This window comes from Branchiostoma lanceolatum, chromosome 13 (genome assembly GCF_035083965.1).
Source record: "Branchiostoma lanceolatum isolate klBraLanc5 chromosome 13, klBraLanc5.hap2, whole genome shotgun sequence".
In the NCBI taxonomy this organism is placed as follows: Eukaryota; Metazoa; Chordata; class Leptocardii; order Amphioxiformes; family Branchiostomatidae; genus Branchiostoma; species Branchiostoma lanceolatum.
In genome coordinates, this window is record NC_089734.1 from 1,526,098 (window position 1) to 1,552,079 (window position 25,982).

At 42.4% G+C, this 25,982-nt stretch overlaps 5 protein-coding genes and 1 long non-coding RNA gene across 6 annotated transcripts; 5 read left to right on the forward strand and 1 right to left on the reverse strand.

Moving 5' to 3' along the window:
* Positions 1 to 387: 387 nt before the first annotated feature.
* Positions 388 to 3,012, reverse strand: LOC136447868 (uncharacterized). The gene is made up of 4 exons (XR_010757788.1): positions 2,875 to 3,012; positions 2,510 to 2,591; positions 919 to 1,065; positions 388 to 498 (listed from the first exon to the last, which is right to left on the reverse strand). It is a non-coding gene; the product is annotated as an uncharacterized lncRNA (long non-coding RNA).
* Positions 3,013 to 3,275: 263 nt separating this feature from the next.
* Positions 3,276 to 4,447, forward strand: LOC136447073 (kelch-like protein 12). The gene is made up of 2 exons (XM_066445749.1): positions 3,276 to 3,535; positions 4,142 to 4,447. The coding sequence occupies exons 1-2, from the start codon at positions 3,284 to 3,286 to the stop codon at positions 4,445 to 4,447; spliced, it is 558 nt and encodes a 185-aa protein (XP_066301846.1). The 5' UTR covers positions 3,276 to 3,283.
* Positions 4,448 to 9,529: 5,082 nt separating this feature from the next.
* On the forward strand, positions 9,530 to 12,761 carry LOC136447804 (kelch repeat and BTB domain-containing protein 2-like). The gene is made up of 4 exons (XM_066446868.1): positions 9,530 to 9,796; positions 10,389 to 10,528; positions 10,738 to 10,947; positions 11,352 to 12,761. Exons 1-4 carry the CDS (start codon positions 9,551 to 9,553, stop codon positions 12,241 to 12,243), a joined length of 1,488 nt encoding a protein of 495 aa, XP_066302965.1. The 5' UTR covers positions 9,530 to 9,550; the 3' UTR covers positions 12,244 to 12,761.
* Positions 12,762 to 13,331: 570 nt separating this feature from the next.
* LOC136447782 (kelch repeat and BTB domain-containing protein 2-like) lies at positions 13,332 to 17,047 on the forward strand. Its single transcript, XM_066446825.1, has 5 exons — positions 13,332 to 13,605; positions 13,826 to 14,086; positions 14,433 to 14,572; positions 14,747 to 14,962; positions 15,720 to 17,047. Exons 1-5 carry the CDS (start codon positions 13,351 to 13,353, stop codon positions 16,612 to 16,614), a joined length of 1,767 nt encoding a protein of 588 aa, XP_066302922.1. The 5' UTR covers positions 13,332 to 13,350; the 3' UTR covers positions 16,615 to 17,047.
* Positions 17,048 to 18,158: 1,111 nt separating this feature from the next.
* LOC136447785 (kelch-like protein 12) lies at positions 18,159 to 22,031 on the forward strand. Its single transcript, XM_066446828.1, has 5 exons — positions 18,159 to 18,429; positions 18,814 to 19,074; positions 19,721 to 19,860; positions 20,093 to 20,293; positions 20,514 to 22,031. Exons 1-5 carry the CDS (start codon positions 18,175 to 18,177, stop codon positions 21,400 to 21,402), a joined length of 1,746 nt encoding a protein of 581 aa, XP_066302925.1. The 5' UTR covers positions 18,159 to 18,174; the 3' UTR covers positions 21,403 to 22,031.
* Positions 22,032 to 22,540: 509 nt separating this feature from the next.
* Positions 22,541 to 25,869, forward strand: LOC136447783 (kelch repeat and BTB domain-containing protein 2-like). The gene is made up of 5 exons (XM_066446826.1): positions 22,541 to 22,859; positions 23,250 to 23,510; positions 23,606 to 23,745; positions 23,855 to 24,061; positions 24,335 to 25,869. The coding sequence occupies exons 1-5, from the start codon at positions 22,605 to 22,607 to the stop codon at positions 25,236 to 25,238; spliced, it is 1,767 nt and encodes a 588-aa protein (XP_066302923.1). The 5' UTR covers positions 22,541 to 22,604; the 3' UTR covers positions 25,239 to 25,869.
* The last annotated feature ends 113 nt before the right edge of the window (positions 25,870 to 25,982 follow it).

A 25,982-nucleotide genomic window follows, 5' to 3' on the forward strand; every position in this document is an offset into this window, starting at 1 on the left:
AGGGTGGGGTTAACACCTGTAAATGCATTTAAGTTCACATGGGTTTTATTTCGCGCTAAAATGTTGCCCTATTTTATGTTGGTGCGGTCACCACGAAAATAAAACCACTGCAAACATTTCTAGATTCTAATCAATATCACTCAACTACAGCCCATGTTAAACTTCAACTTCAGGCAGGGCGTTCCATTCGGGTATGGTGCGGGGGAAGTATGAATATTTGTAAGAGTCTGTCCGGGCGTAAAGTGGTTGAAATTTGAGCGTGTGGCTCCCCTGGGTGCGCCCCTGAGCTGGTTTCAGTAGACTATCTGTGTTAATATTGATGTAGTTATTGACTACTAGTAGCTTATAGTAAAAGGTGAAACTCACCCTCCTGTGCCCCCACATGTATGACTACTCTGCACATCATGGCAGTCAGCAGAACCAGCACAAAACCCACGACAAGTCTCTGTCCCCAGACATCACCTTTCATAGAGTCTCCTTCTGCAACCTGTAACAGGACTAGTAGGGAAGGGAGGTTTTAAACCTATGTGGAACCAGGAGGGATTGGATGTGTGTGTATATGTGTGTGTGTTTGTGTGTGTGTGTGTGTGTAATGTATTTGTGTTTGTCTGTGTTTGTGTATGTGTGTGTGCATGTTTGTGTCTGTATGTCTTTTTGTGTGCATCTGTATGTCTATGTGTGTCTGCGTGTCTGTCTGTGCGTGTGTGTCTGCAATATCATGTGTGTGTGTGTGTTTGTTGGTTTCTTTAGAAAAGTCTACTTTTCCCGCGTGTCCTCAAATGTGCATATTTCTTAATCGCAACACTGTTGCACACACATTTCTTCAGAGTCTATCAGTCTTCCACAAAAGATCGGTGTGTGAGATACTAATCTCAAGTATGCAAAGATAAATAGATGATCATGTCAAATGAAACCTACCACCCAACATAGCAACCATTGACTGTTGTACCAGGTCCCACACCCTCCACAGCTCTGCGATGACATCATGACTATGTGTGCACAGTTGTGCCATGACATCACGACTGTGTGTGGTCCAGAGTCGCCACACCTCCTCCATATCTGCAACTAGAGATGAAATCACAACATCAAATGTCACTCACTAAACGAGAATTCCTTAGCGTTTAAGAATTCTTCAGTTATGACCTCAGTTAATTTCTATTCTTTTTGTGATGTTTTTATAATTTTTTTCACATAAAAATTCTACTCGTGGTGAAAGCCATATCAGCAGTAATATTGATTAGGATGTATATACTAAGTGTACTGACTTCTGCATGTTGTATGTACACTGTATGTGTGTACCTGATCTCACCTAGCTCAGTGGGGACACATAGTGACTGGCACCAGTACTGCATTATACTGTAAAAGCAACTATAACAAGAGTCCGTAGGACACAATTCTCCGTGAAGTATTTATAGTATGTACAAGTATTGACCCACACAAATTGCATCTCTGCACAGTCCAAGTAGTGTTTTAGAGCAAGTAAAGAAAAAGCGTTTGTTTATCTTTTTCTTTCAATACAGGAGTGGTCAACCTGCTGAAAAGTATGTTTTTACAGCATGGCACAGATGGGATCTAGAAATTCCGGGAAAAGTCACAAAGTTAGATCCAGATGGCCCCTTTTCAATTATCAACGAACCATTCAGCCTTACAACTAAGATGTATCAGAAATCACAAATATGCAGTAAATCCTCTTTCCACAATTTATTGCGGGCCGGCCTGATCTATAGCTATCAAGCTATTTGCAATAAAAAAGGCTAATTTATATAATCGTAACATTTCACGAAGGTCAAAGGTCACCGGATCTAACCACCCGGAAGTGACACTGGCGCGCGATTTCTCAACAATCTTTCATCCCCTGCGTAAACTTTTCACATTGTCACAGCCTCCGTATTATAAACTACAAGTGTGGTAAGTTTGAAGGTCCAGAGATTTGCCATTTTCACACTGTGCGTAAAAGTGCATCGTCCGTCCCGTGCGCACATACTGTATGCGAGTTGCGAGTGGACACGGCATACTTAATACACAGACTGGAGGTCACTCTGCACATGTTCGCAGCTAAAACTCACAATTCCCGTTGCCGCATTGGTATGTAACTTGGTATATCGTTTGCCAGGTTGCGTGTGGTGATGCACGTTGTCTATTTTTCAATGTAACAGTGACTATACGATCACAGCAAGTAAGGAAGATTTATACCCCGTATCTGCCTGAAGTATTCCAGTCATGCATAACGGATTATAACATGGTCCCTATGGCAGGGCAGTGGGACATAGCATTAATTATAGGGGTGCAATTACGATATTGGATTGACGTTTAAAGTAGTTATGGTGTAACAAAGCTATTGTGCATCACCACGCCGAACCAGGCAAACGATATGCCAAGTTACACACCAATGCGACAACGGGATCGTGAGTTATAGCTGCGAACGCGCAAACAAAAGCATTTCCAATACTCCCAGAAGGAGGTCATCCTCCTTCCCGGAGTAATAATTTATTGGAAGCAATCGCTTTACCTGGCATGTTTCTCACCAAATCCATGAAGCTAGAGAGTTTCTACTAGGATCAACGTGACGTCATCAGTTAGCGCAGACGATCCTGTGGAAAAGGACGTCATACTTTGATGGAGTCCAGATGTCACAACAACAACAACAACAACTATTCAACCTCCTAGCTTTCTCTGATAAGCGTTGTCATAATGTAAGGTAGACATAGTACAGGGGTTGTCGAGGTTTGGAATACGTACTTTGTAATCCCTGTTTCTAGTCGATTTCCCCACAGATCTAGACACATCAAAAATTACGTCCAAAGTATCGTCTGCACATCTGTCGATCAAATTTTACCTATTTTTTCCGTCAAAAAAATCGGTATGGCGCCTTACCGGACAAGCTGCAACTCCACATAACTCTTGACAGGACTTAGTGTTGAAGACGCTTGAAGTAAGACTGAAAATTAACAACAAAAAGGCTCGCGAGGTGGGACGTTGACTCCCGCCTGTAAGTTTTGATCATTTCCGAAAGCGATTTAGAACAAGAACGCACGTACACGGTAAGCATTTCTGGTTTATCAGTTTCTCATACCAAAACGTGCAACAATTGCAAACATTAGATTATTTGTTTATATAAAAATATTTCTGATGGAAATATGTAATTTAATGCGTTATTTTTTGTTATGAGCAATAGTAATTCTGTAAAGTGTAACGTTAATTAGTTGTTTGGATGTTATCATAATCTCGTACCCAGAACACTTTGCTCTTCGGGAGGTACAGCACCATCATCATCATCATCAACATGGCTGCCACCAACCACGTCAGCGCAGTTGCCCTTGGTCCTCGCTCCTACCAAGATGACAGCTATCCCTCCGGGTTTCTTGGGACCTTGGGTGATTTACAGAAGGATGGGACATTCCAGGATATCATTCTTGAGGTCGAGGATCGGCAGTTTCCCTGCCATCGGCTTGTTCTGTCCGCGGCCAGCCCCTACTTCAGGGCTCTGTTTACCAATGACATGGCGGAAAGTCGACAGAAAACGATTGTTTTACAGGTGGGGGTAGTACATGTGACATATACAGTGCCCAAAATGACAAAACAGGAAGTTTGTAGAGATGATAAGTATCGTATAGAACCAGGGGGAAAAGGGCTTGGTCATCTTCCCTACAGTCTTACGTTGTTGATATTTCCTATCAAGGTTGCACGTGTCTTTACCCCCCCCCCCAATCGCGCACATACACTAAGTGCGCCATTTGTATCAGATTCACGGACTTCAGTGAGCAATTTTATTGCATGATCAAACTAGATTTATAATAGTGAGATAAGTCAATATTTTTGTGGTACTGTTATATTTCCAAACGTCTTACAAACAAACTCGCGTGGTGTAACTGCAGGGTGTTTGGCCCAGAACCCAGAGGTCATGGGTTCCAATCTATGTCATACCACCGATTTTTTAAAATAAATTTCCTGACTTCAAAGTGGCTTTGGTGAGGGACTTATCGAAAAGAGCAGGGGTCCTCCCAAACAGTATATAGCCTGCAGAATCTTCAATGAATGGAAGGCCGTGACAGCAACTTCAATAGGAAGAAGAAGAAGTACTGATGCTCACAATAGGAAGAAAGTTTCCACATTGTTTATGTTATGTTGTATTCTTCTGCAGGGTTTGGATGCAGGCATATTTGGGGAGATCCTGAGTTGCATCTACTCGGGAACCCTCCATGTGTCCGTGGACAAAGTGCAGCCCCTGTACCAGGCAGCCGACCTCCTCCAACTGGACTATGTGAGAGACACCTGCAGCAGCTACATGGCCATAAACGTGGAGCGCTCCAACTGTGTGGACCTGTACAAGTTTGCTGATGTATTTTCTGTGGACAGTGTCCTAAAAGCTTGCCTGGAGTGTATTGATAGCAACTTTGCTGAGGTTCATCTTTCTTTCATAATGACGATCTTACATGTAAAGCTCTGAATTTAGCTAAGAATTAATTTTAGAATGATAGCCTCTTCAGATACCTAGAATGATATGGACTGAGTACAGTAAAAAGAGAGCCTTCATCAGGTCCAAAAGACCCATTACTTAGGACACATGATGTTAGCAACTGGAGGCAACTGAGAGCGTTTTGTAAACAGGAAGCTAGAAATTTATCAAGGCACATCTCTACAGTACCATTGTCCATACATGTACTCCACAGGTTGCCTACAGCGAGGAGTTCTGCAGCCTGAGTGTAAATCAACTGACTGAGATCATCAGCCACGATGAGCTGGATATTGAAGAAGAGACAACAGTGTGGGAGGCTGTGGTGAGATGGGTGCAGCACAGCAGGGAGGACAGGTGGGTGGTGCATAATTATTACCATTGACAAAACTGATTTTTGCACAGATTGGTTTGGTAAATGGTTCAATATCCAACAATTCGTTGAAGTGAAGTGAAAAAGTTGAAATGAGATTACCTTGTACCCTACAGACTGCACCATCTACCCAGCATCCTCCCTCACATCCGCTTCAACCTGCTGACCTCAGAGGACACGGCAGCCATCTTGGAACACCCCCTGGTCAGCGAGGGTCCTGGGAGTTCCGAGGTCATCGGGAATGTGATACAGAGTGGAACCTCCAACATGAAACCAAGATTTGGGATTGGTGCCGAGGAAATGGCCCTATTTTTTGAAGACAGGTTTGAATTTAAGTACCTCCATGAAGGCGATAATAATCCTTCTTGGCACTGTTGACAGAGTAACGATACGCAAGGAATGATTTTGAAGCATTTCTATGTATTTGATATTTTGAATATTTTGAAATTCAGATTAGCATATGAATGCCTCGAGAAAAACATTGTCATAAGCTTTCTTATTTAACCATTCTATTGTTGAGAATGATAGATTAACTCCCATCAAGGAGTAAAATACAGTATCTAACCTCCTTGCTCCCATTTCCAACCACCTTCAAAACCCATATTCTGATCATACTTGTTACAACGGTTAGAACTGTGATGTATTCAATCCCTCCCTTTTCTCCCCCTTATGTAGGAAGCCTACAAGGTTTGTGCATTGTTCTCACTTCAACCAAATTTCTGTCCTCTCCAGGGACAGTAATAAAATGCAGGGCCTTAACCCCAGATTGGGGAAGTTCTTCAGCTGCAGTTTCCCTGAAATCCCACCTATCATCGGTGCTGCAGTCACCAGGGACAATGACATCTACGTCCTAGCTCAGGAGTCACAGGAGCAGATGTCCCTGCTGTTGTACAATCAATGGGGGGGTGTGTGGGAACAGAAGTCATTAGTGGAGAGGCTGCCTTCAAGTTCAATGCTACCTATTGAGTACCTTTTTGATGCTGGAGGATATCTTTATTATGTTGCTTGTGATGTTGGCCATTGGACAAAGACTGTTAGTCTCAAAAAGTATGACAGGGATACGAATGAATGGCATGACTGTTCACAGCACAAAGTTAGGGAAATGTCTCTTGTTGCACACGTAGTGTCGTGCGGTTTCCTCTATCTGTTGACCAACACAGAAATGTACAGTTACAACCCAATTGAAGACCAATGGTTGGAGCGAACCCCAGCACCGGCTACCAATGAGAATCTCTCTACCACTGTTGCCATGGGAACTGAGATCTTCTGCTCAGACATGGGATTTACGATGTTAGTGTACGATACTAATGCCGACAGATGGCAGGAGCTTCCAGCTTGGGGAGGGCAAGTGGCCGAGTACTTTCCTCATTTCTTTGTACACGAGAACCAGCTACATGCCTATTTAGATACCAGAGAGTCAGAAGACCAGCATGTACTTGTGTTTGACAGGTCTAGAGGTGTCTGGAAAGAGTTGGGAGCCACAATGCCTGAAGTGTATTGGACTCGGGACGACTGTACACTTGTATCTGTACCGGCGCGTATCTACCTGCCAGGTCTGAGAGTCGAGTGTGCTAACACACAGGGTATCGCACAGGCAGGGGGTGCTGGTGTTTGATTATATCACTAGTTCTGTTACCCTCCGTTGCATACCTCGAGGGCGGCGCCGGCGATGATTTTTTAGGGGAGCACTGATTCATGATTTTCAACTTATTGGGGCAGGGTCTTTTGCTGGGAACCCGTATTGGCTATTGCTGGGGAACCCGTATTGCTTGGGAACCGTATTGCTGAGGAACCCGTATTGCCGCCTCTGGGTTACCCAGGAAAACACCCTGGCCACGATAAGTTGAAGCTGTCAGCTCTTGCTTTATGACCTCACAAAGAGATACTATATTTTCATGAGCCCTTTGGTTCATAGGCATGACTCATTGTTTGTTTCTTATGTAGGAAGAAACGTTCGATTACCTTATACACTGTTTGTGTTTCCCTGTTACTTAGTCACCAGTAATGGTGACATTCAGAAAAGGATTTGATATGTTGTACTCTCTTTAATTTATTTCATTCATAGTTCATTATATGATGGTGTTTCTCTTAGTGCTGTTACTAGATATCGTTATGGTACAGATGTTTGATAATATCCCTAGTACAGTCAGGTTTTTCCTATACCTTCGCAAAGAGATAAGTATATTTTCATGAGCCCTTTGTTTCTAAGGTATGCCTTCTTGTTTGTTTTTTATGTAATAAGAAACATTTGATCACCTGATTGTGCGATTTTTAAAAAAAAGATTGATATGGTTGTACTCTCTTTTACAATTCAGGTTGTATACGTTGTTCATTCTATGATGGTGGTTCTCTTAGTGTTGGTACTAGATATCGTTATAGTGCGACCTTGTAAATTCTCCACAGCACCCTATTTTGTTGTTGTTCTGGACCCCTTTTACATTTTTGGGCACCACCGGCCGCACTAAAGTTATGCACCCTGGGTATGAAGCGCCCGGAATGGGATTTTTCCAGTATTGAATAGATGTATACTATAGATACGTTGATGAAAGTTAGACATCCAGGTAGTAAGATACGCCAAAAATATTTACCCAAGCAACTGAATTTCAAGTTTCAAAATTTTATCCAGTTGCTTGAGTAAATATTTTTGGCATATACTATAGATGTTGTGTAGAGGTAGATGCAGATGAAGACGAAAATACAAACTGAAAATGTGGTTCAGAGTTGAGAACGCTTGGTTCATTACAAAAAGATGAAAACAAGAAAAAGTGTTTTTTATCTTCAGTAGGCAGCAAGCGTTTCTTGTTTAAAGTCTTTTTTACTAGTAGTTGCTGCAAAAGAATGCCTATATTTTATTGTTTGAAATCTTATTTAAGTAGTTACTACAATTAGCGTTTGCTATGTTACATATAGTATGTATTATTATGATTCCACCCTATGATCATGCATATATTAATCAAATGCCTATATTTGTTAAACTTTCTATGTCGACATGTTTGCTAAATTTTCGCTGCCTTAGGGCCTTTATCATGGAACAAATCACAATATTGTGATTGTAAAAACATGTATTGTAAAAACTTAATCATGTTCATCCCAACATGTTTTTATGTCGTAAATGCCATTTCCATACAAAAAAGATTTGCAACATCTCATTGGTTACGCTAGTTATGTTACATAGTTGTCTGTTAAAGGTTCATACAAGTTACACGATGTTTCAATAAACCCTATGATAACGTCTTAAGTGATTCCGTTTCATGAACTGACCAATTAACGGGTGAAGTTTCGAACAAAGATGATGGGACATACAACGACTAAGGCAGATCCACAGTCGAAATATTAAGTCAAAATAGTAGGCAGATATCATGTTCACAAAGAAAGATACAGGTATTCCAAATTGAATGTAAACCATCAGCCCAATATTTGATTAATAATTGCAATTCCAGTTACAAGTGGCACCGGGCTGCACTGTGTCTTCCTATAAGGTGGCGATGAGGGGCAATCTTACTACAGCTTGCATACAAAATAATTGTACATCTCATTTGTACGGATTTTCACCACTCCTACGTGTGCAAATGCCTTTTTAACCCAACTAGGACATTTAGGGGATAGAACTGACAGACGTTTGCAACATTTTGGCCCATTGTCGTTATGTTGACTGTTGCAAAAGGGTAAAGAGAAAATTTCTTGTTTTTGTATTTCGAAATTAGGCACAAATTAATATGTGCGCGCCGATGTCATCCATAAAATGTACATGCTGTGGCCTTATGGTGGGCGTCCTTCCATCTCGAGATTTTACAGTAAAACAACTATAGCTACATTATGTGGGTTATCCGTGCATGTCTGTCTACCCTTTGAGTTTGACACAGTGTGTCCCGTTACATAGATTCACATCTGTCCAGGACAAAAAATCGTATTATTATGGGACATATTTTCAATACCTGAACTTATGGTAACGACCTAACGAATAGAACCTTCTTGCAAGCGGTTCAAATATCGATGTTGCTTGTTCACATCTTATGGTAGGTCTCAAGAGGTGAAGTTAGCAAACATATTGCTACATTATGTAGGTAAGCAATTAATGTCTATTTACACTTTGACCCTTGGGTCATGTCATCGTCTTCAAAATGGCTGCCGCAGACCAAGAAGCCCACGCCAGCGCAGTTCGTCCTCGTTCCTACCAAGATGTCAGCTATCCCTCGGGGTTTCTTGGATCTATGGGTGACTTACAGCGGGCTGGAGCATTCCAGGATATCATTCTTGAAGTCGGGGACCAGCAGTTTCCCTGTCATCGGCTTGTTCTGTCCGCGGCCAGCCCCTACTTCAGGGCTCTGTTCACAAATGACATGGCGGAAAGTCGTCAAAAGACGATCGTTTTACAGGTAGGGTTGGTGTGACGTACACAGTGTCCAATCGAACCAAAAAGGGAAGTTTACAGAGATGATAATTATCTTACCGCGTATAAAACGAGGGGTAAAGGGGCTAGCGCATTTCCCCCACAGTCTACGTTGTTATTAAAATCAAGGTCATTTACATTTGTATGCCTTCTCGTCAACCCCAAAGCACACACAGTCACACACACACACTCACTCACTCACACTCACACACACTCACACACACACACACACTAAATGCGCCATTTGTGTCAAATTTGTGTCGAATTCAGATGGAAGGAAGTTTCCACATTGTTTATGTTATGTTGTGTTCTTCCACAGGGTTTGGATGCAGGCATGTTTGGGGAGATCCTGAGTTACATCTACTCGGGAACCCTCCATGTGTCCCTGGACAAAGTGCAGCCCCTGTACCAGGCAGCAGACTTTCTACAACTGGACTATGTGAGAGACACCTGCAGCAGCTACATGGTTCTGAATGTGGAGCGCTCCACCTGTGTGGACCTCTACAAGTTTGCTGATGTCTTCTCTGTGGGCAGTGTCCTGAAAGCGTGTCTAGAGTGTATCTATAGAAACTTTGCTGAGGTTAGTCTTTTCTTTCATAATGGCGATTATATATGAAAGCTCTACGCACAATTGAATTTCAGAATGATTATCTCTTCAGATACTTGATATGGACTGAGCACAAATGTGTAGCCTTCATCAGCTCCAAATGGCTGATCACTTAGGACGCACGACGCCCGATGTTTTCCCCTACTTTGCCCCTATTTGGGGGCTAATGAATGTAGATGTAGAGGTTAGTAACAATTAAACAGGAAGCTAAAAATTGACGAAGGCACATCTTAACGCTACGGCCGCGTGGCGCGTTGGATACACCCGATCCCTCGATCTCGGAAGTTAAGCAACGCGCGGTCCGGACAGTGCTTGGATGGGGGACCAACCAAGGACGTCCGGATTGCTGTAGCCTCACGAAGCTTTCCACGAAATCGTCTTCCGGGAGGGACGTAAAACGGGGGTCCCGTGCTCGAGGAGGTGCCTCGAACACGTTAAACAGCCTCATTACCCTACACATTGGGTACCTGCCTGTGGCACTGGCTGCAAATACACCAGATATTATTATTATTATTATTAACAGTACCATTGTCCATACATGTACATGCACTCTGTGCCTCCACAGGTTGCCTCCAGCGACGAGTTCTGCAGCCTGAGTGTGAATCAGCTGACTGAGATCATCAGCCACGATGAGCTGGATGTTAAAGAGGAGACAACAGTTTGGGAGGCTGTGGTGAGATGGGTGCAGCACAGCAGGGATGACAGGTGGGTGTTGTACAATCACGAATATGAATGTCAAACTTGTGTCCTTTACATTTCATGTAACAGTATGGCTGCAGAAGCTTACTAGTATTTCTATCGGCAAGTGACTTTTTTAGTTTGTCCAAGATATTCCATATTCCCAAATTCTTTGTAGTTTCGTCAAGATTTAAACCCTACGCCATGCCCATATTAAACTTACTTGTACCCTATAGACTGCACCACCTACCCAGCATCCTTCACCACATCCGCTTTAACCTGCTGACGTCAGACGACACGACAGCCATTTTGGAACACCCCCTGGTCAGGGAGGATCCTGGGAGTTCTGAGGTCATCAGGAATGTGATAAAGAAAGGGAACTCTAACCTGAAGGCCAGACTTGGGGTTACCATGGAAATGGTTATGCTGTCCAGGAAGGATCTAGGGTTGGTACTAGTATAAGCTTCATTTTTTCTCATTTGATTGTCCAATCCTGGCACATTGTCATTTGACATATGTGGCCCTGCAATACACATTTTGTTTGTGTCAGTCCTGCACCAAATTGTGACTTATAGCGAAGCCCATTTCCATTAGGCTACAGGATTTAATGACATTGGTAATGCGTGCTGTGAGTTTGGCCTCATCCCTAAATATTGCGTTGGACGGGTGGTCGCCTTTGGCAGGCAGCTTAATGCTTGTGCCTATGGGAAAAATTTTCGGGACCGAGAAAAAGCGGTCGCCATGGCCAGGTGGTCGCGTTGAAGAGGTGGTCGCCTAGGCAGGTTTGACTGTATATAAATTTGCTGTCAATTTTTAGTGACATTTTACGATGTATTTTATTCCTCTCCAGTCCCAAAGAGCTCCTCTTCATGAATCCTCGGGAAGGGAAGTACATCAGCTGCAGTTACAAAACTAAAGATCTTCCCGATTTCCCAACCATGGTAGTCACCAGTGACAATGACATTTACATGCTGGGAACTAAAGAGTTAAAGGACAAGAATAAGTACTCCCTGTTTAAGTACAACCATGCAGAGAATGTGTGGGAACATGTAGGTACTTCCTCAATATCTAAGGGACCGGGAGATGATATGAAGTACTTCTATGATCGCCTTGTTGAAGTTGATCAGAATTTGTATCACATTGTTGTTGATCGACACAAAACGTTGGTGCGGATGAGGAAGTACAACTGGCACACAGGACAGTGGCAGGAGTGTGCCCAGTTGCAGCTTGAGGATAGTTTGTACCACAGTGCGGCCTTATCCTGCAGTTCACACATCTATTTCCTCACAAATGACGAAGTGTATCGCTACGACCCGAGACAGGACAGGTGGTGCAAGCGGACCGCACCGAAGATCCACTTTAGTGAAGTCTACACAGCCGTTGCCATGGGAACAGAGATCTACTGCACGGATATGGATTTCCGTCAGACTATGGTGTACGACACAAAGTCAGACTGCTGGCAGAAACGCAGAGGCTGGCCACTACCCCCAGACACACAAGGCTTTGTGAGTGATTTCTGTCCCAGTTTGTTCGTACTGGAGAACCAGCTGCATATATTGATGAACTATACTAGCGATGGTGCCCTCCAGCCAGAGGACATATATGTGGTATATGTGTATGACAGGTCTGCTGATGCCTGGAGAGACTTGAAGGTCACCCTGCCTAATGATAAGGGTTATATGGTGTATGGTTGTCAGTACCGTGTGGCACGTATGCACCTACAATATCTTAAGGGGGCATAAAAACACACCATCTGTAATGCTTGCCGGCATTTAAGTGCAGGATAAAGACATGTGGAGTACAAGACAGGACATTTTGTTTAGCTCTCGTATTTTGCTGAATGCCTCTACAATGGGGTAGATTTTGTACTGGAATTCATACTATAGTAGAAATTTTACAGAAACGCTTCCATCTTTTTTTTGCATAGAGAAGGGTATCTTCCTATAAGGGACTGAATGAATTTTCTATGTCTTAAAGTGTAGTAACAGCAATTACAAGACATCATAAGCTTGGCAGCCAATGTAGTTTGTTGAACATATAATTCCAATGGTATGTTTGATGCTTTTTACAGTGTATGTGTTGATCTCTTTACATTGATGACATTTGTTGTGAACTTTTGTTGGAGCCAGTTGCGACGTTAAGCAAATTCGTGTACATAACATCAATTTTCATATTTCCAATTTGAATGTATCTATTTTTGTGTCATGTTTTTAACAATAAATCGTTGCTGATGAATACAATAAATTTTTCCTTTTGTTAAGTGCTCTTGAGTGGTAAGCACATTTACTTTGAAGGAGTTGCGTAGTGATCTGTGTCATGGCAACATGTTTGGTACTTTTACCCAGCCCCCCCATGGGGCCATTTAACGTCAAAAGAATCACAATGTTTTAACATGTATTTTAAGATCTTAGTCGTAAATGTGGGTTATTATCCCAGTTTGTCCCAACTTGAGTTTTAATACAAAAGGATTACAGCGTTTCCTCATTAATCATTATGCGAGTGAAACCCTAAGTTTATGATTCGGTCAATATCTATACCAATGTAAGTTCCTCACATATATATGCTGATGCAGGCACAGCATCTGTTTACAACATAACGTTACATAGATCCACATCCTGCTAAGACGAGCCAACATACAAAAAAATCGTGAAAACTTCTTCTTGTAACTTGTACGACATATATTACCTGAAAAAAAAGGCAAGTTAATGGCACTTAAAACAACCTCCCTGTCAACGCTACAGATATCGGTTATTTACGTCTTATGATAGAATCAATATGGCTACTTTATGTGGGTAATCAGTGTATGACTATGTACTCTTTGACCCTGGGGTCATACCATCGTCACCAAAATGGCTTCCACAGACCAAGAGCCCCACGCCAGCGCAGTTCGTCCTCGTTCCTACCAAGACGAGAGCTATCTGCACGGGTTTCTTGGAACTGTGGGTGATTTACAAAAGGCTGGGGTACTGCAGGATGTCATCCTTGAAGTCGAGGGCCGGCGGTTTCCCTGCCATCGGCTTGTTCTGTCCGCGGCCAGCCCCTACTTCAGGGCAATGTTTACAAGTGACATGGCGGAAAGTCGGCAGAAGGCGGTTGTTTTACAGGTAGGCTTGGCGTGACGTGTGGTTAAAGCTGAATGAAACAGGAAACTATCGACGATGCTAGCTATCACGAAGAACGTCTAAACCCACGAAATGTTGTTATACTTTCCTGTAATGTTCGTTTCTTGCATTTTTGTTTAATGGTCAAAGGTCAATGTTGTCAGTCGCAATAAGTCATGTTCTTACCCAAAGTTTGAACATTGTCACATTCCTTTCTTAACAGGGTTTGGATGCAGGCATGATTGGAGAGATTCTGAGTTACATCTACTCGGGAAACCTCCATGTGTCCCCGGACAAAGTGCAGCCCCTTTACCAGGCAGCTGACCTCCTCCAACTGGACTATGTGAGAGACACCTGCAGCAGCTACATGGCCAAGAACGTGGAGCGCTCCACCTGTGTGGACCTGTACAAGTTTGTTGATGTCTTCTCTGTGGACACTGTGAGGAAAGTCTGCCTACAGCATATTGCTAAGTACTTTACTGAGGTTAGTTATTTATTTATTTATATGTAAAGCATTTGTCTCTAATAGGAAGCTGATGTTGCATTTATATTTCACACACTGTGATAAAGATCAGAGGACTAAAGGTTTCTACAGTCTTCGCCTAGAAACTTGGTACTGCGTTGGGATAAACTGGGGAAACTTTGTACTTCGAATCCTGCTTTTTCTGAAGCACGGTTATACCATATATTCAAACACAGATACAGAGCATTTATTTCCTACTTTTGATTTGATTTTGTCATGTACACACATAGCTTCTTGTATGTTAAAACAAGATTAAGACACATATCTTCAAAACCTTCGTACATGTTCATGTACTCTTTACCTCCAGGTTGCCTCCAGCGAGGAGTTCTACAGCCTGAGTGTGAATCAGCTGACTGAGATCATCAGCCACGATGAGCTAGATGTTAAAGAGGAGACAACAGTGTGGGAGGCTGTGGTGAGATGGGTGCAGCACAGCAGGGAGGACAGGTGCGTATCAATGTTATATTGGTTCAGCCAAGTCTTAACTAGCAAAGGGCTATGACCAAACCAAGGTTTTGTCTGTGAGTTCTATTGTAGTCGGTACTTGAAATAGGTATAATGCATTAAGAAGCTGTGTTGCCAAGAATTCAGCTGAACCCATCCCTACCCTGTACCCTACAGACTGCACCACCTACCCAGCATCCTCCTTCACATCCGCTCTAACTTCCTGACCTCAGACGACACGGCAGCCATCTTGGAACACCCCCTGGTCATGGAGAATCCTGGGAGCTCTGAGGTCATCAGGAATGCGGTACAAAAAGGGAACTCGGATCCGAAACCGAGGCTTGGGATGACCATGGAAATGGCTCTGCTGATCAATACATGTACAGATCTGACGTCAGTATATACTTCTCATTTTCTACGACTTTGTGGTTGGAAACAATCCTTCTTGCACAATGTTATTTTAAATTTTGTGGTCCTGCAATACACATTTCCACAGTGATCATCATATCATCATCATCATCATCTACTGAAAGCACGTGCCTTGTATCTACTGGAGCCTAGTACTGATCTCGATTTTTTTCAGGGCTTTTTGCACAAGTGTGTCTTGTAGCATTATAAGGTCATGTCCAAGCATAGGCCACAGCTGTACTTTAGGTTTGGTATAAAGATTGCCATGTGTTACAAGGCTTTTCGGGGTGATAGCTCGCAGGTGTTAATGGTGGCAGATTTTAAGCTTGTCTATTACTACCTTTGGTGCTGCTCAGCTGTTGCAGTTATATAGAATGATAGATATACAGCAAGCATTGTACAGTTGTAGCTTCTTTGTCGTCGGATCTAAATCTTTTAGAAAGACCTAAATACAATGTTGCCCATAATACATCGTGCTTCAACATCAGCAGAGCTACAAAGAAGGGGGCCCAGAATTATTCTTTCCTCCATTTCTCTTCTTGTTGTGGTTCGTGGTTGGCTCTGCAGACATGAGTGAACTCTATGTTCCACAGTCATCTAAATATGCTCCGAAGCTGATCTTATACTGAAGCACATCTCCCCTAAGCTACAAGACTAAAGTTAACAGATGAAAGCAGTGTATGCTGTGTTTGAAGAAAATGTCCAGTTTTATTCACTGCTTAGATTTTCTTATCCTCTCCAGGACAGATGACCTCCTCTTCATGAACCCCCGGGAAGGGAAGAACATCAGCTGCAAGTACAGTCCGGAAAAACTGCGTCCAGTTATAGCCATGACAGTTACCAGTGATAACAATATGTACTTGATGACTGAAGACTCAGAGAGCAACGATCAGTTGTCCATGTTGAAGTACAACCATGCAGGGAATGAGTGGGAACATGCAGGCATGTCATCGGTATCAAGGTTGCTGGGGCCTGATGATTATTGGTCTTGTGACACCAAGAACCTTGTTGAAGTTGATCAGGTTTTATACTATCTTAGTATGGGAGGGAGAAGAGGCAGCGAATCGCAATTGGTGTATCTCACAAAGTACGACCGGGACACTGACCAGTGGCAGCAGTGTTCACAGCTGCAAATTGACGAATGTGAAACCTACTGTGCAGCATTGTCCTGCGGTTCACACATCTATTACCTCACAACCTTTGAAGTGCACCGCTACGACCCGAGCCAGGACAGATGGTGCAGTCGGAGTCCATTGACGAACATTATGGACGTCTGCACTGCCGTTGCCATGGGAACGGAGATTTTCTGCACAGATGTTGAGTTCAGTCAGACCATTGTGTACAGCACAGAGTCAGACAGCTGGCAGGAACTGCAAGGCTCACCAATCCCAGGAAACCTTGATGTTCACGCTGATGATGTTCCCAGGCTTTTTGTACTTGCAAACCAGCTGCATATATTATTTAAAGTATATAACTATGTCGAAGAAGAGTTTTCAGTAGACACTCAGATACTTGTGTATGACAGGTCTGCTGATGCCTGGGGAGACTTGAAGTGCACCCTGCCTGGTGATACGTTTGTACCGCGTGGTTCCATGTGCTCTGTGGCACATATGTACCTGCCATATCTTGGTGCATAGAGTACGCACACAAATGAGTTTAGATGCTACAAACTACAATGACTTATATGGTAGAATTTAGTGTTTCGTTGGAAATGAGAGTAGGTGCTGAGTTCATGAAGATTTTAACAGACCAGTCATAGCTAATGCTGCGCACCTAAACGTAACATCAGGGAAAGGCCAAGGTACCGATACAGAGAGAGGTTTAGGTACGTGTCTGAACCCGAACCTATGCCAGAGCAACGTGTAATTTGTGGTCCTAGTGATTACAGCAACTTATTTAGACTTCGGGCATTTTTTTCAGCTGACCCATGCTTTTCAGAAGGTCTCAAATCAAAGATGGTGCTGATTTCGATGCCCGTAATGTTTTCTTTTAATGCAGTGCTTGATTAATCTTTGTTATCAAAAATACATGTACACGTTTTATAATCAAAATAAGCCAAAACATTATATACGTGACTGCTTGTTCAATCATTGTATTGTATTTTATCTCTCAATTAATTCATTAAACCGAACAGAAAATGGTTTGAAAGTTTAACGTAATTTCAGTCAATCATATCTCCTTTGATACTTCATCAATCGCATTGTGTGTATGATTTTGAAAGCTTATTTTGTACCCTTATGATATCACACACATGCCATTTGAACACACTCGGTGACACCTTCGGTTGCATATTTTTATGATACAATGTATATCCTCTCTATTACAATACCAATTCAATAGAAATAGCTGTATTTTCGTAGAGCACCACCATGTATTCCATTAGAATCAAGGCTTACTGTAAGTTTTTAGAGATCCCAAGAATTAAACGAATTTCATGTTCACAAGTGCCCTGGGGTATTTCTTGATAATACTTTTCATACATTCAATCCTAGGTCGAGTATATTACACATAGATATCATCACATAAGCCAACCTATCGGCTATCAGTATAGACAAAATCCCTCCTCAGTGGCCTTACCATTAATAATTTTAGTTTCTCATTTTTTCAGAATAAATACAGCATTCATTTGGCTATATATACACTGGCTATGTTTAGTAGCTAAACCTATCATGTCTATGTAAGTTGCCAAATGCTGGAATAAACTCATTTGTAACTTCTGTTTTATAAACTGACCAATGAACAACTGCAGTTCCCCAAAACGCTGATGGGGTATAAAATGACTCACCCACAGTAAGAATATTTTGGTCCTAATCTCATGTGAGGCACAAACATGTTTAATGTTATCTGCGATGTGAGCTATCAGCAGATCCAACTATATCTTATATTACTTAAAACATCACTTAGATTAACACCCGAACAATACGTACCTACTTTTGCACATTAAATCGTGAAAACTCCCTGTAACACATAACACATCCCTGTTACCAAACCAACATTCAAGGTAATAGTTTAATCAATGGTACAGAAAACAAACCTTCCTGCAAGCGTACGTATATCGATATCAGCTATTTACATCATCTAGAAAACATCCTTCCACCTCGAGAGATGATGGCAGAACTCTTCCTGCAACATGAAGTGGATAATCAGTGTGTGTCAGTCTGACCTTTAACCCCATGGGTCATACTATCGTCATCAACATGGCTGCCGCAGACCGAGAACCCCACGCCAGCGCAGTTCGTCCTCGTTCCTACCAAGACGAGAGCTATCTGCACGGGTTTCTTGGAACTGTGGGCGACTTACAGAAGGCTGGGGTACTGCAGGATGTCGTCCTTGAAGTCGAGGGCCGGCGGTTTCCCTGCCATCGGCTTGTTCTTTCCGCGGCCAGCCCCTACTTCAGGGCCATGTTTACAAGTGACATGGCGGAAAGTCGGCAGAAGACGGTTGTTTTGCAGGTAGACTTGGCGTGACGTGTGGTTGAAATAGAGCGAAATGGGGAACTTCAGCCAGAACATACAAAATCGCGATGTATTGGGAAAATAACGGGACTACATGCCCCCCTCCCCACTGACTAATATCCTTACACTGTTACCAAGGAGGTTAAAAATTAATCTCCTTGCTGTTACAGTGTGTCAAAGGTCAATTTGCCAGCTATGATTAGTATTTTCTTGACTAGAAGTCATTTTTCAGTAATTTGTCAAATGTGATCAAATGTGAATTCATCGATAAGATAACTGTTCAGATGAAAAGTTGACCTGTTTAACTAAATTGATTGAAATACCTTACTAGTAAATGGTGTGGTAAAAGTTTAAACAATATGATGTTGTATTCTTCTACAGGGTTTGGATGCCGGCAATTTTGGGGAGATCCTGAGTTACATCTACTCGGGAACCCTCCATGTGTCCCTGGACAAAGTACAGCCCCTGTACCAGGCAGCCGACCTCCTCCAACTGGACTACGTGAGAGACACCTGCAGCAGCTACATGGCCATGAACGCAGATCGCTCCACCTGTGTGGACCTGTACAAGTTTGCTGATGTCTTCTCTGTGGACAGTGTCCTGAACCGTTGTCTACAGTGGATCTGTAGAAGCTTTACTGAGGTCGGTCTTTTGTTCATATTTCTGATCAAAGATGACCTTGAATCTAGAATGATAGCCGGGGATCAAAGCCCCATTATAGGAGTAGAGTATATGCCTGATGCAATGATATGAACTAAACACAGTAAAAAAACTAGACCCTTCGTCAGATCCATATGACAACATGGGACACATTCAAGATGCTAGCAGCTGAGAAAACTTTTTGAGAATAGTATTTTTTTTCGAAGCCAATATTGATCAAGACTCAATTGTGTACAGCATCATGCATTTCCAGTACTCGAGTGCACCTCAACGGGTATATGTTCTAAAAGAAGGTGACTTCATTAGACCCCATTCTCATGCAGCACTAGCAAGAGTGTTTGAAATCCACCTAGAAAACTATAGATTATAATAATTGTAGTTTGTATTGTATTTTTTCTCATTTTCTTTCAAAAGAGGAGTGACCAACAGGTTGTCATCTATAGCTTCAAATTTTGGAACTAGGTTACATGTTTCTTGTAGCTGCCTCATAATAAGTTCAAGAATATACCCCCTCTTTGCAGTGTTTTCTTTAAAAACTTCAGCAATAAATGTTTGTTTTTCTTCATATATTTTGCATATCTACCACACATTTGCAGTGCCCTGGTACAAGTAATCTGTGCCTCCACAGGTTGCCTCCAGTGAGGAGTTCTGCAGCCTGAGTGTGAATCAGCTGACTGAGATCATCAGCCACGATGAGCTGGATGTTAAAGAGGAGACAACAGTTTGGGAGGCTGTGGTGAGATGGGTGCAGCACAGCAGGGAGGACAGGTGGGTGTCATTATGGCTACAGTATTGGTGACTTTCAATTTTCTCATTAGCTTGTATTTCTATGTTCACACTTTGTATGACTCAATTCTGTTCAAAACATTAACATTTGGTCAATTAAAATACATTATTCAACATCACAGCATTTTTCATAGTTATGACACCAAAACTCGGCATTTAGCCAAGGGTCATGTTAGAAAACCATCTAGAACATCCTTAATTCTGTACCCTGCAGACTGCACCACCTACCCAGCATCCTCCCTCACATCCGCTTCAACCTGCTGACCCCGCACAATATGGTGGCCATCATAGATCACCCCCTGGTCAGAGAGGATCCTGGGAGATCTGTCATCAGGAACGTGGTAAAGGAGACTTCCAACCTGAAGAAGAGATCCGGGATGGACACACTGGAAATGGCTCTGCTTTTCAGTATAACGTACGCACAATCTCAATCGTACATACTATAACGTATTATTTCATTACTGCAAATTTCAACTATGAGACTGCCGTAGACATTCATGCGCTGGTTGTTTCCCTCTAATTTCTTTACCTTTACGTGTAAGTTAACATCACCATGTGTTTTTTATGGTTTGTGTAGTTGGTTGCTTAATGCCAGTCTTATTGACAACTTATGACATATTCTATTTTGTATCCAGGACGAAAGAGATCCACTACATGAACCCCAGGGAAAGGAAGTACATCACCTGCAGTTACGATCCGAAAGAACATGGTTCAATCACGGCTGTGACAGTCACCAGTGATAATAACATTTACATGCTGACTAGTGGGTTAGAAGAATCTGATCAGTTGTCCCTGTTACAGTACAACCATGTGTGGAATGTATGGGAAAATACAGGTATGTCCTCAGTATCTAAATTTTTAAGGCGGAATTCGGATACCTACGAAGACCACCTTCGTCAAGTTGATAAGATTTTCTTTTACCTCAACTATGAAAAGGGAATAGCCAGTGCATTTGTGCGGATGAGAAAGTACAACCGGCACTCAGACCAGTGGCAGGAGTGTGCACAGCTGCAAATAGATGGCACATCTTCATACTACTGTGCTAAATTGTCTTGCCGTTCACAACTCTATCTCCTCACAAGTGAGGAAATGCATCGCTATGACCCGAGCCAGGACCGGTGGTGCAAGCGGAGCCCACCGCGGATCATTCCTGAAGTCGGCACTGCCGTTGCTATGAGAACGGAGATTTTCTGCACGGATATGGATTTTAGTCAGACTATGGTGTACGACACAGAGTCAGACTGCTGGCAGAAACTGCAAGGCTGTCCACCCACGCCAGACATAACCTGTGTGACAGATTCTTGTCCCAGTCTTTTCTTACTGGAGAACCAGCTGCATATAGTGTTAAGTTTCGCTGATGACATGCAGAAAGAGGAAGAAGACATATCTCATGTGTATATGTATGACAGGGCTTCCAATACTTGGAGAGATTTGAAGTTCACTCTGCCTAGTAAGTACTATATAGCGTTTGGTTCTCATTTCCTTGTAGCACGTATGCACCTACAATATCTTAAGGGGCCTTAAAACGCTTCCCTCCTTACGCTTTTCAGCGTTTAAGTGTAGTATAAGGAAATATAGAGCACATGTCAGCACTGATTAACGTCGACATTTTGTTTGGATCTCGTCTTGCCCACAATGGGATGAATCTTATAGTACAAGTCATTCCATACAGAGGTAGGAATTTATACAGATATGCTTCCTCCTTTCTTGTAGAGAATAGCATGTTTCTACAAGGGACTGAAGTAATGTAGAATTCTGTGTCTTAAAGTTTGATGATAGTAACAGATACGAATAACATGTGTGCCATCCTCCTGTTTACTGGGGCTTCCATACTACCGCCTGACCAAATAACTAGTTGGCAAGATTGTAACCATTCCATGTATAGTACACGTGTATATTTATATTCTTCTTGCAAATTTGATATATTTTTCTGAGCTTTAATTAACATTGTGTTTCGTTAGTATTTTATAGTGTTTTGAGAATAGTTTTTAACTGTTGCTTATAAAGGCTAAAGAATAGCAAAATTATGCACATTAGATTACAACTTTGTTTATCTTTTTTAATCATTTCTAACAATACATATTTACTGATATAAGATTTCAAAAATCGCCGTTTGAAAAATTCTGTTTGAAAATGATTATGCGTTAAACTTCCTGGATGACTTGTGTCCTGGTATCTTTATGAAAACATATGTTCCCAATTTTCTAAGCCCATGAGAAGTCTGTTTAGCATGAAAAAGTTACAACATTACCACATATATTGCAAAAACATATGCCTATGCAGCTGCACTTCCCAACAAAAGCTACTGGGGCATTATGCCAAAACATTGAGAAAGACTAAAGGTTTCCCATGGTCAAAATAATGAATTCAGTATCAAATTTAAAAGTAATATACAGACGGGCGTAACGTTAGTTCCAATGTAAGCCATCAGCAGCCATCTACATATAAAGATACACCATATTCACATCGGACCAAGACGTGCGAACATACCAAAAACTCGTGAAAAATCCTTGTTATAACTTGTGTGACGTATTTTCAAAACAAACTAAACATTTCAGATTAACTCCAAGTAAATCAACCTTCCTGTCAACGGTGCACGTACCGATATTTCCACCCAACGGTGGGCACCCTTGAGCCTCGGCAAATCACTCTTACTGCTACATTATGTGGGTAATTAGCAGAAGTCTATCTGACCTTTGGCTCTCCGTGTCATCAACGTCATCAACATGGCTGCCGCAGACCAAGAACCCCACGCCAGCGCAGTTCGTCCTCGTTCCTACCAAGACGAGAGCTATCTTCACGGTTTTCTTGGAAGTGTGGGCGACTTACAGAAGGCTGGGGTACTACAGGATGTCGTCCTTGAAGTCGAGGGCCGGCGGTTTCCCTGCCATCGGCTTGTTCTGTCCGCGGCCAGCCCCTACTTCAGGGCCATGTTTACAAGTGACATGGCGGAAAGTCGGCAGATAACGGTTGTTTTACAGGTAGGCTTGGCGTGACGTGGGGTTAGAAATTATAGAGTGAAACAGGGAACTTTCAAAGCTGCTGCGTATCATAGAGAATATGTAGAACCAAGAAACATCGCTAAACTTTAATGTAAATAGATATTTTGTCCATTGCAAGCCCCCTCCCCAATCGTATTTTTATGTTCAGGGGTCAAAGGGCATCTCTGCGGGCCACAATAACACACGACAAAGGGCGACAAAGGAGAAATAGATTAAAGGTGCATTGAAATATAGATGAAATACAGAATTGGATGGAAGTTTTACATACATACCTGAAAAGATTTGTATGATATCTTCCTGCATTATACACATTGATGCTTTATATATTTGGTAAAAGTTTTAACATCGTTATGTTGTATTGTTCCACAGGGTTTGGATGCGGGTATGTTTGGGGAGATTCTGAGTTACATCTACTCAGGAACCCTCCATGTGTCCCTGGACAAAGTTCAGCCCCTGTACCAGGCAGCCGACATCCTCCAACTGGCCTATGTGAGAGACACCTGCAGCAGCTACATGGCCATGAATGTCGAGTGCTTCAGCTGTATGGATCTGTACAAGTTTGCCGATGATTTCTCTGTAGACATTGTCCAGAAAAGCTGTCAACAGTGGATTGTCAAGCACTTTACTGAGGTTAGTCTTCGTAATCGGTGAGGCATTGGTCATTTTCCTGCTATTCTTTTTTGTAATTTTAAGATTAGGTCTCACATTTCTGCTTTCCCCCACAGGTTGCCTCCAGCGAGGAGTTCTGCAGCCTGAGTGTGAATCAGCTGACTGAGATCATCAGCCACGATGAGCTGGATGTTAAAGAGGAGACCATAGTGTGGGAGGCTGTGGTGAGATGGGTGCAGCACAGCAGGGAGGACAGGTGGGTATCAATGTTCTTATGGTACATACTGTATTATGGCTTGAAACATGTTTGATTGAGAGGTTGGTGTATTACTAAGAAAAGCCTACCCCTACCCTGTACCCTACAGACTGCACCGACTACCAAGCATCCTCCCTCACATCCGCTTCAACCTGCTGACCTCAGACGACACAGCAGCCATCTTGGAACATCCCCTGGTCAGAAAAGATCCCAGGAGTTTGGAGGTCATTAGTAGTGCGGAAACTTCCAAAGGAAACCCCAACCTGAAACCGAGGCTTGGGATGTTCACGGAAATGGTTCTGCTGCTCAAGAAAGAGTGCGTATATGCTTCTTCTTTTTGTTTGAACCTTTGTTTATTCATGATAAGCTGATAAAACTTTTTTACGTTTTACTCTTTGTACAATTTCATGCCACATTTTGAGGAGATGTAACACACATTTCCACAGTGTCAATCATGAGAACACACCTAATTCCAATTTATAGGTAAGCTGAGGCTACCAGACTTGATTTGGTAGATGACATCATGGTACGTCCATAGGAAAAGTCATCAACTTGCTGTTAGTTTGTGATGTATCTTATCCCTCTGCAGGTCCAGTGAGATTCTCTTCATGAACCCTCGGGAAGGGAAGTACATCAGCTGCAGTTACAAGCCTGAAGACCTTCCCCCTGTCGCTGGGGTTACAGTCACATGTGATAATGATATCTACATTCTTAAAGATGATATGGAGCCGGAGGATGATAAGCAGTTATCCATGTATAAGTACAACCATGCAGAGAATGTGTGGCAACATACTGGTATGTCCTCTGTATCTTCATTTCTTTGGTCTTCAGATGAAGATTGGATTACCTACCAGGAGGACCTTATTGAAGTTGATCGGATTTTATACTACCTTGGAATTGAAATTAGAAATGACAACACATTGGTGAAGATGAGAAAGTACAACCGGCAAACAGACCAATGGCAGGACTGTTCACTGCTGCAGTTTAACGAAACTTTACACCACTCTTCAGCACTGCCCTGTGGTTCATACATCTTTTTCCTCACAAACGAGGAGGTGCATCGCTACGACCCAACCCAGGACCAATGGAGCAAGCGGACCACACCGACACTCATTCCTAAAGTCGGCCTAGCCGCTGCCATAGGAACAGAGATCTTTTGCACAGACCTATCTGTTAATCAGACTATGGTGTATGATACAGAGTCAGACAAGTGGCAGGAACTGAAAAGCTTGCCAACCTCTTATAGCAGTATTAGAAATGCCAGGCTTTTTGTAATGGAGAATCAGCTGTATTTAGTGTTAAGAGTCTCTAAGTTTGACACTGTGAAACAAAAGCAAGAAATAGACTACCATGTACATATGTATGACAGGTCTGCTGATTCCTGGAGAGATATGAAGGTTGCTGTGACTACCGATGCATATGCAGAGTATGAGTTAATGTGCCCTGTGGCACGCATGTACCTACCATATCTTGGTGCACATGCGAAACCCTAGAAGCTTAGATTTGCCAAGATGTGTTTTTTAGATCTCTGTTGTATCGGGAGGCTATAGGAACTAGCACTGATTTCATTTCCACCCAACATTATAGCTGTGCACCTACATTTTTGACAGCGGGTGCACCGGTTTTTCTGTGCACCCATATTTTAGGTTAGAAGCAGCAGTCCACCTATTCTTAAAACTGAATGCGGACTTTTTGTTAGAATTTAAGATTTTTTTGCCAAATGTTCCAGGACCTACTTTTAGGAAGATCTTTGTTGACTTGAAGCCTTGGTCAGATGCTTATTTACTTACCCTCTGACTTTTCTAAACCGAACAAAAGTGGTTTCAACGTTTGAAGTTATTTTGATCAATCATACAATCTTTGATACTTCATAAATCGCATCGTATTATGTATAATTCAGAAAGCTTATTTTGTACCCTGTTGATCTCACAAAAATACAATTTGAACACACTCAGTCACACCTTCGGTTGCATCTTTTTATGATACTGTGTATGTCCTCTTTATGACTATATTAAGTCAATAGAAATAGCTGTGTTTTCTTGAAGCACCACCATGCATTCCATTAAAATGAAGGCTCACTGTAAGTTTTTAGAGGTCTGAGAGATTAAAAAGTAGATATATGTGCACCTTGCCCCGTTGTCTTTCTTTAAAACACTTTTAATTCACCCAAATCCGGGGTGAGTCAATCACACACAGAAGTCATAACCAACTACTTGGTCACCATTGCAAAATAATCA

What these genes read in the sequence shown, in the direction of transcription:
- LOC136447073 (XM_066445749.1), top strand. Translation starts at nt 3,284, where the DNA reads ATGGCTGCCACCAACCACGTCAGCGCAGTTGCCCTTGGTCCTCGCTCC. An exon ending in AGAAAACGATTGTTTTACAG is followed by an intron (nt 3,536 to 4,141) that starts GTGGGGGTAGTA and finishes ATTCTTCTGCAG; the next exon opens with GGTTTGGATGCAGGCATATT.
- LOC136447804 (XM_066446868.1), top strand. Translation starts at nt 9,551, where the DNA reads ATGTTTGGGGAGATCCTGAGTTACATCTACTCGGGAACCCTCCATGTG. An exon ending in TCTATAGAAACTTTGCTGAG is followed by an intron (nt 9,797 to 10,388) that starts GTTAGTCTTTTC and finishes GTGCCTCCACAG; the next exon opens with GTTGCCTCCAGCGACGAGTT. An exon ending in CAGCACAGCAGGGATGACAG is followed by an intron (nt 10,529 to 10,737) that starts GTGGGTGTTGTA and finishes TGTACCCTATAG; the next exon opens with ACTGCACCACCTACCCAGCA.
- LOC136447782 (XM_066446825.1), top strand. Translation starts at nt 13,351, where the DNA reads ATGGCTTCCACAGACCAAGAGCCCCACGCCAGCGCAGTTCGTCCTCGT. An exon ending in AGAAGGCGGTTGTTTTACAG is followed by an intron (nt 13,606 to 13,825) that starts GTAGGCTTGGCG and finishes CTTTCTTAACAG; the next exon opens with GGTTTGGATGCAGGCATGAT. An exon ending in CAGCACAGCAGGGAGGACAG is followed by an intron (nt 14,573 to 14,746) that starts GTGCGTATCAAT and finishes TGTACCCTACAG; the next exon opens with ACTGCACCACCTACCCAGCA.
- LOC136447785 (XM_066446828.1), top strand. Translation starts at nt 18,175, where the DNA reads ATGGCTGCCGCAGACCGAGAACCCCACGCCAGCGCAGTTCGTCCTCGT. An exon ending in AGAAGACGGTTGTTTTGCAG is followed by an intron (nt 18,430 to 18,813) that starts GTAGACTTGGCG and finishes ATTCTTCTACAG; the next exon opens with GGTTTGGATGCCGGCAATTT. An exon ending in CAGCACAGCAGGGAGGACAG is followed by an intron (nt 19,861 to 20,092) that starts GTGGGTGTCATT and finishes TGTACCCTGCAG; the next exon opens with ACTGCACCACCTACCCAGCA.
- LOC136447783 (XM_066446826.1), top strand. Translation starts at nt 22,605, where the DNA reads ATGGCTGCCGCAGACCAAGAACCCCACGCCAGCGCAGTTCGTCCTCGT. An exon ending in TTGTCAAGCACTTTACTGAG is followed by an intron (nt 23,511 to 23,605) that starts GTTAGTCTTCGT and finishes TTTCCCCCACAG; the next exon opens with GTTGCCTCCAGCGAGGAGTT. An exon ending in CAGCACAGCAGGGAGGACAG is followed by an intron (nt 23,746 to 23,854) that starts GTGGGTATCAAT and finishes TGTACCCTACAG; the next exon opens with ACTGCACCGACTACCAAGCA.